General features: G+C 42.1%; 1 protein-coding gene across 2 annotated transcripts in view; it reads right to left on the reverse strand.

Moving 5' to 3' along the window:
• Cdc2rk (cyclin-dependent kinase 10) overlaps positions 1-14767 on the reverse strand; it is an 87432-nt gene that overhangs the window by 19099 nt on the left and 53566 nt on the right. For both annotated transcript variants that reach the window (XM_068351787.1, XM_068351786.1), the window contains 2 exons: positions 9759-9858; positions 7210-7307 (listed from right to left, as the gene is read on the reverse strand). In XM_068351787.1, the coding sequence (XP_068207888.1) occupies positions 7210-7307; positions 9759-9858 (198 nt within the window). The remainder of the gene's footprint in view (positions 1-7209; positions 7308-9758; positions 9859-14767) is intronic.

Raw genomic sequence — 14767 nt, forward strand, 5'->3', positions numbered from 1 at the left:
AGTCTTTAAGGTGAGATCTTTCAGGGAGGCTGATTGTAGCGGTTCGAACCTGTCTGACATAAGGAATCTTAGTACCACGTCTAAATTCTAACCAGGTGTAACCAAACGACGCTCCTTCGTGGTCTCAAAAGACTTAAGGAGGTCCTGTAGATCTTTATTGTTGGAAAGATCTAAGCCTCTGTGACGGAAGACTGATGCCAACATGCTTCTGTAACCCTTGATAGTGGGAGCTGAAAGAGATTGTTCTTTCCTCAGATATAAGAGGAAGTCAGCTATTTGAGTTACAGAGGTACTGGTCGAGGATACGGATACTGACTTGCACCAGTTCGGAAGATTTCCCACTTCGATTGGTAGACTCTAAGGGTGGATGTTCTCCTTGCTCTAGCAATCGCTCTGGCTGCCTCCTTCGAAAAGCCTCTAGCTCTCGAGAGTCTTTCGATAGTCTGAAGGCAGTCAGACGAAGAGCGTGGAGGCCTTGGTGTACCTTCTTTACGCGTGGCTGACGTAGAAGGTCCACCCTTAGGGGAAGTGTTCTGGGAACGTCTACTAGCCATCGAAGTACCTCGGTGAACCATTCTCTCGCGGGCCAGAGGGAAGCAACTAGCGTCAACCTTGTCCCTTCGTGAGAGGCGAACTTCTGCAGTACCTTGTTGACAATCTTGAACGGAGGGAATGCATATAGATCTAGATGTGACCAATCTAGTAGAAAGGCATCTATATGAACTGCTGCTGGGTCCGGGATTGGTGAGCAAAATATTGGGAGCCTCTTGGTCATCGAGGTTGCGAAGAGATCTATGGTTGGCTGGCCCCAGGTGGCCCAAAGTCTCTTGCATACATCCTTGTGGAGGGTCCATTCTGTTGGAATTATTTGTCCCTTCTGACTGAGACAATCTGCCATGACATTCAAGTTGCCTTGGATGAACCTCGTTACTAGTGATATGTCTAGACCTTTTGACCAGGTGAGGAGGTCCCTTGCGATCTCGTACAATGTCAGAGAGTAGGTCCCTCCTTGCTTGGAGATGTACGCCAAAGCCGTGGTGTTGTCCGAGTTCACCTCCACCACTTTGCCTTGAAGGAGAGACCTGAAGCTTTTCCAGGTCAGACGTACTGCCAGTAGCTCCTTGCAGTTGAAATGCATTGTCCTTTGACTCGAGTTCCATAATCCCGAGCATTCCCGACCGTCTAATGTCGCACCCCAGCCTACGTCCGATGCGTCCGAGAAGAGAACGTGGTTGGGAGTATGAACAGTCAGGGGAAGACCCTCTCTAAGGTTGATATAGTCCTTTCACCAAGTCAGACAAGACTTTATCTTTCCGGAAACCGGGATCGAGACCGCTTCTAGCGTCTTGTCCTTTTTCCAGTGAAAAGCTAGATGGTATAGAAGAGGACGGAGGTGTAGTCTTCCTAGTGACACAAATTGATCCACGGATGACAGTGTCCCTACCAGACTCATCCACAGCCTGACTGGGCAGCGTTCCTTCTTCAGCATCTTCTGGATGGATAGCAGGGCTGGGGGCTGATCGTCTTGTTCAGCAACGTCCTCATCAGAGGGTTCCTCATCCGAAACTGATGAGGAAACGGCAACGGAGTGGGCAACGTCTGACTCGCTGAATCCGGTCGCACTGGTGGATGCGTGACGGAGCCGGACGCAATATCATGGAACTGCTGCACAGTCTGTGAACTGTCAACAACCATGGGTGCGCGAGGAAGTACAGCGTCAACCCGAAACTGTCTAGACTGTCTGGGTTGTGCAGTCAACACCCTACCGGGTTGCTGAGGTTGACGCACTGCGTCACAACAAGTCACCTCTGCTGGTTGTTGAACGTCCTGAACGTCAACAACCACCTCCGAGCGTCGCTTAACGTCAACGTGCGACTGGCAACCCACACTGGGTCGCATCGGTGGAGGAACCACCTCAACTGGCAGACGCGAGTAGGTTACCTCAGCGTCAACAGGGCGCACAACCGACCGGTTGGAAGGTTGTTGGCCAGAAGGAGGAACCACCTCAACTGGCAGACGCGAGTAGGTTACCTCAGCGTCAACAGGGTGCACAACCAACCGGTTGGAAGGTTGTTGGCCAGAAGGAGGAACCACCTCAACTGGCAGACGCGAGTAGGTTACCTCAGCGTCAACAGGGCGCACAACCGACCGGTTGAAAGGTTGTTGGCCAGAAGGTTCTTCTCCGCATTTAAATCCTCTATCAAGGACGCAAGCTTGGACTGCATGTCTTGCAGCAAAGCCCATTTAGGGTCTACGGGAGCAGGTGTGGCAACAGACGGGGTTAGCGACTGAGGCGGAACCATTTACCATCCCTGAAAGCCTTGTTATGTGTGACATAATAGTACAGCAAAACTTCAAAGGCTCGACAAAAGTTGAGAAGTTGACCTGTAAACAACTTGGAGCGTCTCCTGGCTAGGCGCCAGGGCGAGTCTACCAGAATTGAGAAGTCTATCTGGGCAGAGGCATGAACTCCCAAGCCGAGAACTTCTCTCGTGTCCTATCAGACTCTCGCTCTATAAGCCAGTTTAAAAGAAGGGAAATCAAAGGCTGTATCCATAAAACTCCTCCTGGTGCAAAAACCAGTCGCCTAGCCAACGTAACGCTCTCTAGGAGAGCGAGAGACCACTAGCTTAAAAACAACGGCTTCGAAGTAGCTAGGCCTAGTGTAAGTGCTGACGTTTAGGCGAACGAGGAGCAGCAGTTACAAGATCCGGACGAAGATCCTTAAAAAATCATCATGATTTAATTAAAGTCCATAGGAGGCTAAGCAGCTTAAGGCTCCTCTCCAAATGACAGAGTCCTCAAGGGAATATCAGTAGGAGGGAGAACAGCAACTTCCTCATCTACAGGAACCTTGTCCGATAAAAGCTAGGTTACCTCAGTGAGTCTCTCACTGGTGCATTAGTAGCAGACCAGAAGGCAACGTCATGTAACTGCTTGACAGTCTGTGAACTGTCAACAACTGAACTGTCAACCACAACAGGTGCGTGAGGACATACAGTGTCCACTCGAGACTGCTTTGACTGTCTAGACTGAGCAGTCAAAACAACTCTAGAATGCGGAGGTTGACGCACCGCGTCAAAACAAAACAACTTAGACTGTTGTTGTACCTCTCGAACGTCAACGGAAGGTTCCGTGCGTTACTGAACGTCAACATGCGGCTGGCAGGGTACACTGGAACGCATGGGTGGCGGGACTCTCTCAGCTGGAGTGCGGCAGAAGGTCGCCTCAGCGTCCACAGGACGCACAACCGTGGTTGGTTGTAGGCTAGAGGTTGGTGCAGTGTCAACCTTCTCCGCACGAAAGTCCCGCATCAATGACGTTAACTGAGACTGCATGGTCTGCAGCAAAGACCACTTAGGGTCTACAGGAGCAGGTGCGGCAACAGACGGTATGACTGCCTGATGCGGTACCGCTTTGCCTCTCTTAGGAGGTGAGCAGTCGTCGGAAGACTGCAGCGAGTCCGAACTGACCCAGTGGCTACAACTGGGCCGTTGGACTTGCGCGGAAGGGACCGACTTGCGCTTAATAAGCCGCAAGACCTTGGTCCATGGTTTCTTACGAGAAACCTCTTCCGCAGACGAGAAATAAATGGGCTCTCTCGTCTTTGTGTGGGTGGGGCGATCTTGGGTAGATACGCCCGAAACCACGGAGGGAAAAAACGTCTGTTCGTTGATCAAGGCCTCTCGAACCCATAAGTCGTTCGACATTACTTCTCCCCTGGGCTTGGGAGCTTGCAAGAGGTCCCGGACTAGGTGAACGACAGGCACGAACAGACGAACCCTCGGACGCAACACTGTAACACTTTGCGCATATCACTTTATCGATTTTCTGTTTTGCACTTATTTCACTGAAATCGAAACTTTTACTGATTTCTACCTGAAACACGCAATTCTACCCTTCATTAAAAGGTAGTAATTGCGAAATCAGTCGTATAATGCAGCTCATTAATACTAGCAAAAAACAGAAAACATATATAAAGATAAAAAATTCAGTGGCTGGGAAAGAGACTAAACACTAGTTCAAATAAACTACGTTTACAATCTCTCACCGCACATAGCCTGGGGACAAGAATAAAACCCTAGAAACGTTTTACCTTCCTCCCCGTACAGCGACTAGGGACGAGAGTAACACGAGAACAACGTTACCCGCTTGAACGGAACGTTTTCTCTCCTCTCTCTCCCTCCGTCTCTATCTCTCTCTCTCTTTCTCTCTTGATTTCGCACCTAAGAGAAGAGCCCAATTATATATCGTCAAAAAAAACATGTTATTTGACTAAAGGAAAAAACTGAAAGGTTTTCCAAATAAAAAGTTCCTTTAATTTAGAATTTAAAACATTTAAGCTAAGAAAGAAAGAACAAAACGTCAGAATCGATTTACTCTTACTGCAAAGTGAAACCGTGATACACTCTCTCTCTATCGTAACGATAGAGCGCATGTTGAACGTCCTGAACGTCAACAACTGCGTAGTCTAAAAAACTAAACGTAGTTCATCTTTGAAAACAGTACGAAGACTATCAAAGAAATTCTTTCATAAAACATTAAATTTAAAAAGTTTTAAATTCTTTAAAGGCTAAATACGATATAACGGGCTCAACGTTGATTAACTTCGGTTCCAAGTTAGGACCGCCTACTATCAGGAAAGGTCGCATATAAACAAAACATAAAAATTTATTTTTATATGTTTATAATAAATAGAAAGTTAATCGAAGAGGCCTAATAAAGGCGGAGAGATATAAAATATATAGATCTATAACGTGTTAAGCAAAATTACTAAAAACCTAAACACACTTCCGTCTAAGGGAAGGGTCGGCCATTTAAAAGTGAAAGAGAGTCCATACTCTCTTTGTCACCATAATTAAATCTATCCAAAACGAGTTCAAGTTTTGAGATGAAGATAAAACACCTGCATAGCGAAAGCTCAAAACTAGAATAGTGTACTTCACCAAATAGTTGTGAAAACAAATCCAGTTAGTAACAGCGAATTAGTAGGTCTTGCCGGTAGCCCGAAAGAGAGAAAATTGGTTCTGTGTTTACATTGAGTACTGAGTACCTGCTCGACAGATGGCGCTGTTGATGTACACCCCCTACCTGCATAGCGATCGCTGGCGTATTTTGAACGTAGAGTTTTCTGTCGAGCAACAGAGTTGCAGCTTATATAATCACCGGCTAAGTTTAATATTGAAAAATATAAGCATACACATCTGTTTTTGTTGGTGAGTCTAAGCTAACCTCATAAAAAGGATTCTTAGACAAAATTTTAGATGATGCTATGCTGATTGGAAATGGTAAATAGAAACTGGCAGAACCATCTAACTTCACTGAAGGGGAATTGAACTTTGGTATTATCCTAAAAGTAGCCAAGTATAAGAGCAGAACTTTTCTCTGAGGGAGGGTAAATAAAGACTTGAAAACAGTCCTATTCAAGGAGAATTATATTTCCAAAGTTCCTGGAACTGATCTGACAAATCAATTCGGTTTTATTATGACTGAAGCATTTTCAAAAACTTTATCACAGCTTGTCCCACAATTATTTTGGTCTCAATAATGTACCTTATGCACAAAATACTCTAGATGAAGGGATTAGCAAAGCATTCTATGATAGCCTTATAGATAAACATACTATAAATTTGAGGATGGTTAACTCTAATGATTGATTCTATATGTACTATCTAATAATTCTCATATGTAGATGCTACAAAGCACTCGATATCTTGAAATATATATTTCCATGAACCATTTAACGAAAGGCCAATCTGTCTGACAAAGCTGAGACTTATTTGTCTTACACGACTTGAGAAACTATGTCAATGATCGTTAACAAGATGTGTCACCATGTGGGTTACATTTTGGGGAAAAAACTTAGTACATTTTAAATAAAAACATCTCAAAACCTGATACTGTGCCTATTATTATGAATACTGTATTGCACAATTATAGTTATTCAACACTGTCACAGAGTCCCATTTTTAGATTATCAAATGACACACACAAAAAGGTATTTAAAGTGTTCTGAAATGAGAAGAAGGATATTGAAGCAGCAAAGAATAAAAAGAGTTACACAGCTAAATAGAGAGACAAGATAACATGAAAAGTAAAAGGAAAAAAACCATTGGTTCAGTCTGCAGTACATATCGTTATCATTATTACAAGCTATGCTGTATCCCTAGTTGGAAAAACAGAATGGTACAGCCCGTATGACCTTAAATGGAAAGCAAGATGGTATTGCAAATGAGAATGAAGAAAAGAATAATCTGTAAAAGAGAAATACAAAAACATAAGACTAACAATATGAACATTACTTTATGCAGAAAGAGGGACAGTAGTCAACTTTAATATGGAGATCAAAGCTGTAGAAAAGTAATAAATAATCAAAAGACATCTTGATAACACACCAGGAACCCTTGAGACTTCCATTAAGTCTGCCTAATACATTGTTCACTCCCATATGATAATAACATTAAAAGAGCATTTCTTCTAGTATTGTCTTATTACCAAATAATGTATTCAGTCAAGTGTTAAATATATTTCTTTTACAAAAGGCCTATCTGAATGTCTGGCAAATGACAATTGTGTAAAAGGGTGTCTCACATATCACTTTAAATTCTTTGCATCTCTTGTTATCAATACCAAAACTTCAATTGCCAGTGCAGGAAATTATTTTAGTTGTGTATGTACAGTTTAACTACACATTAATTATGTATAGTGCCTGCACTGTTTGAAGGTGATTCATCATATTGTTATAGCCTACAACCTAGTCCTAAGTCCAGGGATGTATGTGTCCATGTAATTTTTGTCAGCTTCAACCCATGAGGCCTAGTAATTGTATAACCTTTGTACCCTCTTTGTACTTTAATAAATTGAGCCTACTTCCAGGAAATCTATTAGGTCCTTTTAACATAAAATCTTTAGTCCACAAACTGTTTTTGTTTGTTTTTTTCTCACTGAATGAAATCCTAATTGAGTGAGGAATGGTATGCCTGTAAATAAATTAAGTCTCATGGCAGAAGGTGAGACAGAGAGCTCCCACTCTTGTTAATTTGACTTACATTTTACCAATCACAAAAGCAGTTAACTATTTTCTTTACTTCACATAACAAAGTGCAGTAATAATAGCAAAAATATTTGTAGTCTGAAACAATGTAATTTATTACATAAAAAAAAATTTTCTGGAATATACACAAAAACCTTTATAATATATCCACATACCTGAAAGAGCAGCTCTGGAGCCCGATACCATAATGTAACAACTTGCGGTGTCATTGGAGACATTGGATACCCTAGTTCTCGTGCTAATCCGAAATCAGCTGCAAAATATATGACAGCATCAAATAGTGTAAAGTTATTTTACTAAAAAATCTCTTGTATAGAAAATACAGGTACAATACACAGACTGACATAACCTAATGTATTGTTTTCAAATTGATAAACAATATGAATGTTCAACAAAAATACATTTTATCAATACATGCTAAAAAAGATCCTCCCAATTGTTGTAAAAATTTCACATCTCTCATGATCCACCTTTGCTATGATGCTTTGTTCTTGAAAATATGTTAAAGGAAAAGCATGGGGACCTCAGAAAAAAAAAAACCCTAGAGCAGGTCTTCAAATAGGGTACTTTCATCATATAAGATAGCTCTGTTTCTGAATGTACATTCTTAACCCACTCAAGGACGAAGGATCACTCTGGACTTTACGTCATCCTCGACTAACACAACAGGTCTGGAATACAGTGTATGTTGGTTTTCCCAAATGAATGGTTGCCTTTTTATAAAGAATATTAGGAGAGATATTTAGGTTGGGTACTTAGCTGGACATTTGTAATTTGCAAAGGGTACTGGTTCCCAAGGGATGAATAAGCAATAATAAATGATGAAATAACAAAATGACTGTGTAAGAACTGTTTCCCAATGTCTCGGTTATATTCTGGTCACCTAAGCATGACCTCCTGTGTACGACATGAAAATAGACTTGCAACAAACACTAGACAACATCAAAGATATTTTTGGTTATTCCACGAACAATGCCACTTTATCTTACAAACAGAAACTACTCTCTAATAAAGAATATTGTAAGCTTTCAATTCAGATGGTTCAAATGGTTCTGTTCATGTAGAGAAAATATATACCTAACATTTACAATACTGTACCATGAATGTAGAAACAAATTTGGACTGTAATCGTGTACCTTTTTAGAAGTAAATGTTTCCTTCTACCCTTCTGCTCGCCAGGAGTGGCTATATGTCAAATTTATATGCATAAATAAATCAGTTAATCCCAGCCAGCCTTTCTTTCAAGACCCTGATAGAGCAAAATAAGAATGCTAGGCGTGGTGAAGAGACAAGCTTTCGACAAGTACCTCTCTCTAGTTGCATATTTATTACTTCTCTATTTCCATTCCACACTGAAGTCCTTAGACTTACAGAATTCTTCTTTTCCAATTAGGGTTTTAGCTTGGCTAGTAATAATAATAATATATACAGTAATCTGTTTAAAAGGAGTGTGAACACTGAACACAGAAATTACATCTTTCAAAGGCTAAAGTGAAGGTTGTTTGATATCAACCACATTCAGAAGCCTTCTCCACAAATTTGTGGGAAACTACACGACTAAAAAAAAAAAGTTCAATTGTATTCAAGAGAAACTTCTCACTATATCATTACCCTTTCAACATCACTTAAAAACCTTCACTTCTGGGGAGTCAATGAAAAAGAACTTGAAAGACATAGCCCTTAATGGTAGTCCTGGACATGATGTTCTTGGAAAATAATGAAAACTCCACACGGGAAGAGTGAAATATAAAAGGGAGATTTCCCTTTGATAAAATCAGATACAAATGTTTCCTACTTCCCCTGGGTAGAAAGGGTTATGGTAGGCTAGCCAAAAGAAGCCTTTCTCTCTAAAGGCAGGCTGGAAAGTCTTTAAGTGTGAAGGAAAGCCTATTTAAATAGGTTGACATAAGAAACCTTTTCATACATGTACATTGACATAGGAAACCATTTCAACTGTTGATGCAAGAAAGCATTTCACAATTTAATTTAAGAAAACGGGTATGAGTTCTCTGAGGAAATTTTCTGGGATGGTCTAAGTGGATGTGCTATACTGCATGAGACTTGCTAGCTTTCGGTTGTTACCGTCATGAGTCTGGGAGACGAATCTTTTTCAATTGGTGTAATCATTTACTTTAGGGTATTAAATTGATTAGCTTTCACTATCACACCTCCATCATAGTGTGGGATTCAGCCAGATGAACCACAGGTGAGATTCATAGAAATAAATAGAAATTTAATAATAAAATCCATTCTTTATATATTCTCACAAGGCTCATCTCCTGCCTCCCACCCCTGGATGCTGAACAGGTGTTGACTTTGTAGACTGAAATGGAATCCAAAGTTGTTCTCACTTCCATACAACACCATATAGGCATAATACATGACAAGAGGGCATGGCTATTCAAGTGAAAGAAAATGGGAAATCTTAATATTAATAATTCTAGAAGAGACATCGACATTTAACTAGCTATGAGATGGAAGCCACATGAACTTCAGACGAGAATAGAAATATAGGTAGTTAATTTCATAATCAAAATTAAATTTTTCCTACTAAAGATAATATAGAAATAAAGCATGGTGTTCAAAACATTGTTCAAATAATTTTCTAACAGATTTTGACAAAAATATTGACCAAGATAAAAATTTAATTAAAAAAAAAAAATAATACAAAAAATTGCTTTAATATTGTAATTTTGTAACTCACCTATTTTTATAGTTCCTGTGTTGGTAAGAAGGAGATTCGATACTTTAACATCTCGATGAACTATTTCTTTATCATGAAGATATGCAAGCCCCTTAAATACCTGTAAAAAATAAATATAAGTACTGTACCTTGAAATTTTCAGAACAGATTATCAAACTAAATTACAGTACCTTCTATCATTATCATTATTATTACTAGCTAAGCTACAACCCTAGTTAGAAAAGCAGGATGCTATAAGCTCTAGGGCTCCATCAGGGGAAAATAGCTCAATGAGGAAAGGAAATAAAGGACATGATAAGTAATGAATAAAGAATACAAGATCAGTAAAAACATTAAAATAGATCTATTATATATAAACTATGAAGAGAGACTTATGTTAGCCAGTTCAACATAAAAACATTCACTGCATTCACTGATTCAACTGCCAGATTAGGAAGACCATTTTGCAATCTGTTCACGGCTGGAATAAAACTTCTATAATACTGTGTGGTGTTGAGCCTCATGATGGAGAAGCCAAGACAGTTTGAATGAACTGAATAGCTAGTACTAAGTACAGGAGGGTACAGTCTGGGAAGATCTGACTGCAAAGGATGGTCAGAATTGTGCAAAATCTTAGGGCACCAGGTGCCTGTTGAGACATTACTGTTAGAGACCTATTGGGTCCTTTGATTGGCCAGACAATATTTCATTGGATCCCTCTGTCTAGTTACAGCTTATTTTTTCTTTGCTTACACATACAGTGAATAGTTTGGCCTATTCTTTTCACATTCTCCTCTGTTCTCATACACCTGACTACTGAGATTACCAAACAATTCTTTTTTGTTCAAGGGGTTAACTATTGCACTGTAATTGTTTAGGGGCTACTTTCCACTTGGTGAGGGTAGAAGACCCTTTAGGTAGGGTAACCAGCTCTTCTAGGAGGACACTGTAATTGATTAGGGGCTACTTTCCTCTTGGTGAGAGTAGAAGACTCTTTAGGTATGGTAACCAGCTCTTCTAGGAGGACACTTTAAAATCAAACCATTGTTCTCTAGTCTTGGGGTAGAGTTCTCTTGCTTGAGGGTACACTCGGACACACTATTCTATCTTAATTCTCTTCCTCTTGTTTTTTTTTAAGTTTTTATAGTTTATACATGAAAGATCTATACCAATGTTGTTACTGTTCTTAAAATATTTTATTTTGTTCATTAATTCTCTTGCAGCTTATTTACTTCCTTGTTTCCTTTCCTCACTAGCCTATTTTTTCTTGTTCGAGCCTTTTTGCTTATAGCATCCTACTTTTGAAATAAGGATTGTAGCTTAGCTAATAATAATAATAATAATAATAATATGTTATTTTCATTAGTAAAATAAATTTTTGAATATACTTACCCGGTGATCATATAGCTGTCAGCTCTGCTGCCCGACAGAAAAACCTAAGGACGAAATACGCCAGCGATCGCTATACAGGTGGGGGTGTACATCAACAGCGCCATCTGTCGAGCAGGTACTCAAGTACTCCATGTCAACACAGAACCAATTTTCTCCTCGGCCCACTGGGTCTCTATTGGGGAGGAAGGGTGGGTCCTTTAATTTATGATCACCGGGTAAGTATATTCAAAAATTTATTTTACTAATGAAAATAACATTTTTCAATATTAAACTTACCCGGTGATCATATAGCTGATTCACACCCAGGGGGGTGGGTAGAGACCAGCATATATGTTAACAATAAGAGCTAAGTATTTCGTATTTCATTTTAGCAGTTATTCAAAATAACAAACATAAAATTAATAAGTACCTGGTAAGGAAGTCGACTTGAACAATTACTCTGCCTTTTTTAAGTACGTCTTCCTTACTGAGCCTCGCGATCCTCATAGGATGCTGAGCGACTCCTAGGAGCTGAAGTATGAAGGGTTGCAACCCATACTAAAGGACCTCATCAAAACCTCTAATCTAGGCGCTTCTCAAGAAAGAATTTGACCACCCGCCAAATCAACCAGGATGCGAAAGGCTTCTTAGCCTTCCGGACAACCCAAAAACAACAATAAAAAGCATTTCAAGAGAAAGATTAAAAAGGTTATGGGATTAGGGGAATGTAGTGGTTGAGCCCTCACCCACTACTGCACTCGCTGCTACGAATGGTCCCAGGGTGTAGCAGTTCTCGTAAAGAGATTGGACATCTTTAAGGTAAAATGATGTGAACACTGACTTGCTTCTCCAATAGGTTGCATCCATTACACTCTGCAGAGATCTGTTTTGTTTGAAGGCCACTGAAGTTGCGACAGCTCTAACTTCATGTGTCCTTACCTTCAGCAAAGCATGGTCCTCCTCATTCAGATGGGAATGAGCTTCTCGAATCAAAAGTCTGATATAATAAGAAACTGCATTCTTCGACATTGGCAAAGGTTTCTTAATGGCGCACCATAAAGCTTCTGATTGTCCACGTAATGGCTTAGTACGTCTCAAATAGTACTTAAGAGCTCTTACCGGGCATAGTACTCTTTCTTGTTCGTTTCCAACACAATTAGCAAGGCTTGGAATATCGAACGATTTGGGCCAAGGACGAGAAGGAAGTTCGTTTTTGGCTAAAAAACCAAGCTGTAAGGAACATGTAGCCGTTTCAGATGTAAATCCAATGTTCCTGCTGAAGGCGTGTATCTCACTGACTCTTTTAGCTGTTGCTAAGCAGACGAGGAAAAGAGTTTTCAAAGTGAGATCTTTAAAAGAGGCTGATTGAAGTGGTTCGAACCTTGCTGACATAAGGAATCTTAGTACCACGTCTAAGTTCCAACCTGGTGTGGCCAACCGACGCTCCTTCGAGGTCTCAAAAGACTTAAGGAGGTCCTGTAGATCTTTGTTGTTGGAAAGGTCTAAGCCTCTGTGACGGAAGACTGCTGCCAACATGCTTCTGTAACCCTTGATCGTGGGAGCTGAAAGGGATCTTTCCTTCCTTAGGTATAAAAGGAAGTCAGCTATCTGAGTTACAGAGGTACTGGTTGAGGATACTGATTTAGACTTGCACCAGCTTCGGAAGACTTCCCACTTCGACTGGTAGACTTTGAGAGTGGATGTCCTCCTAGCTCTAGCAATCGCTCTGGCTGCCTCCTTCGAAAAGCCTCTAGCTCTCGAGAGTCTTTCGATAGTCTGAAGGCAGTCAGACGAAGAGCGTGGAGGCTTGGGTGTACCTTCTTTACATGCGGCTGACGCAGAAGGTCCACTCTTAGAGGAAGTGTTCTGGGAACGTCTACTAGCCATTGCAGTACCTCGGTGAACCATTCTCTCGCGGGCCAGAGGGGAGCAACCAACGTCAACCTTGTCCCTTCGTCCGAGAAGAGAAGGTGGTCGGGGGTCTGAACAGCCAGTGGCAGACCCTCCCTGAGGAGAATGTTGTTCTTCCACCAAGTCAGTGACGACTTCATCTTCTCGGAAATAGGAACCGAGACCGCTTCTAGCGTCTTGTCCTTTCTCCAGTGAGCAGCTAAGTGAAATTGAAGGGGGCGGAGGTGGAGTCTCCCTAACGCGATGAACTGGTCCAGTGATGAAAGCGTCCCTATCAGACTCATCCACTGTCTGACTGAACATCGGTCCTTCTTCAGCATGGACTGGATGCATTCTTGGGCTTGACTGATTCTGGGGGCCGACGGAAAAGCCCGAAAAGCTTGACTCTGAATCTCCATTCCTAGGTATACTATAGTTTGGGATGGGACGAGTTGGGACTTTTCTATATTGACCAGGAGACCCAATTCCTTGGTCAGATCCAGAGTCCACTGTAGATTCTCCAGACAGCGACGACTTGACGCAGCTCGTAAAAGCCAGTCGTCCAAATAGAGGGAGGCTCTGATGTTTGCTAAATGCAGGAATTTGGCAATATTCCTCATCAGTTTGGTAAAAACTAGAGGTGCCGTGCTTAGGCCAAAGCACAGGGCTTGGAACTGGTAAACAACCTTCCCGAAAACGAACCTTAGAAAAGGTTGGGAATCTGGGTGGATGGGGACGTGAAAGTAAGCGTCCTTTAGGTCTAACGAGACCATCCAGTCTTCCTTCCTGACCGATGCTAGAACCGACTTTGTCGTCTCCATGGTGAACGTCTGCTTTGTGACAAAGACATTCAGAGCACTGACGTCTAGCACCGGTCTCCACCCTCCTGTCTTCTTCGGCACTAAGAAGAGGCGGTTGTAGAAGCCCGGGGATTGATGGTCCCGGACTATGACTACCGCTCCCTTTTGTAGTAAGAGAGACACCTCTTGCTGTAAAGCTAGTCTCTTGTCCTCCTCTCTGTACCTGGGAGAGAGGTCGATGGGAGTTGTTGCTAGAGGGGGCTTGAGCAAGAATGGAATCTTGTACCCCTCCCTGAGTAACTTCACAGACTGTGCGTCTGTGCCCCTGTTCTCCCAGGCCTACCAGTAGTTCTTGAGCCTGGCTCCCACTGCTGTCTGAAGAAGGTGGCAGTCAGACTCTGCCTCTAGAGGACTTGGAACCCTTCTTCTTGCTCCCACGTTGACTTCCGGCACGAGCACCTCCTCTGCTGGAGGCTCTGCCACGAAAGGGCGGAATGAACCTTGACGCTGGAGTATCCATCCTGGGTCTAGGCACGGAGGGCAAAGGGGTGGCTTTGCGTGCGGATGACGCCACCAGGTCATGGGTGTCTTTCTGGATCAAGGAGGCAGCAATCTCCTTGATCAACTCTTCAGGGAAGAGACACTTCGAGAGCGGAGCAAACATAAGCTCCGACTTTTGACATGGGGTGACTCCAGCTGACAAGAAGGAGCAAAGGTGATCCCGCTTCTTGAGGACCCCGGACACGAAAGAAGCCGCAAGCTCACTAGAACCATCCCGTATGGCTTTGTCCATGCAGGACATAATGAGCATGGAAGTTTCCTTATCAGAAGGGGAGGTCTTCCTGCTCAACGCTCCCAAACACCAGTCCAAGAAGTTAAAGACTTCGAATGCACGGAAAACTCCCTTCATAAGATGGTCCATATCCGAAGGAGTCCAGCAAATCTTGGAGCGTCTCATAGCCAGCCTGC

This window comes from Palaemon carinicauda, chromosome 28, assembly GCF_036898095.1.
Source record: "Palaemon carinicauda isolate YSFRI2023 chromosome 28, ASM3689809v2, whole genome shotgun sequence".
Classification (NCBI taxonomy): Eukaryota; Metazoa; Arthropoda; class Malacostraca; order Decapoda; family Palaemonidae; genus Palaemon; species Palaemon carinicauda.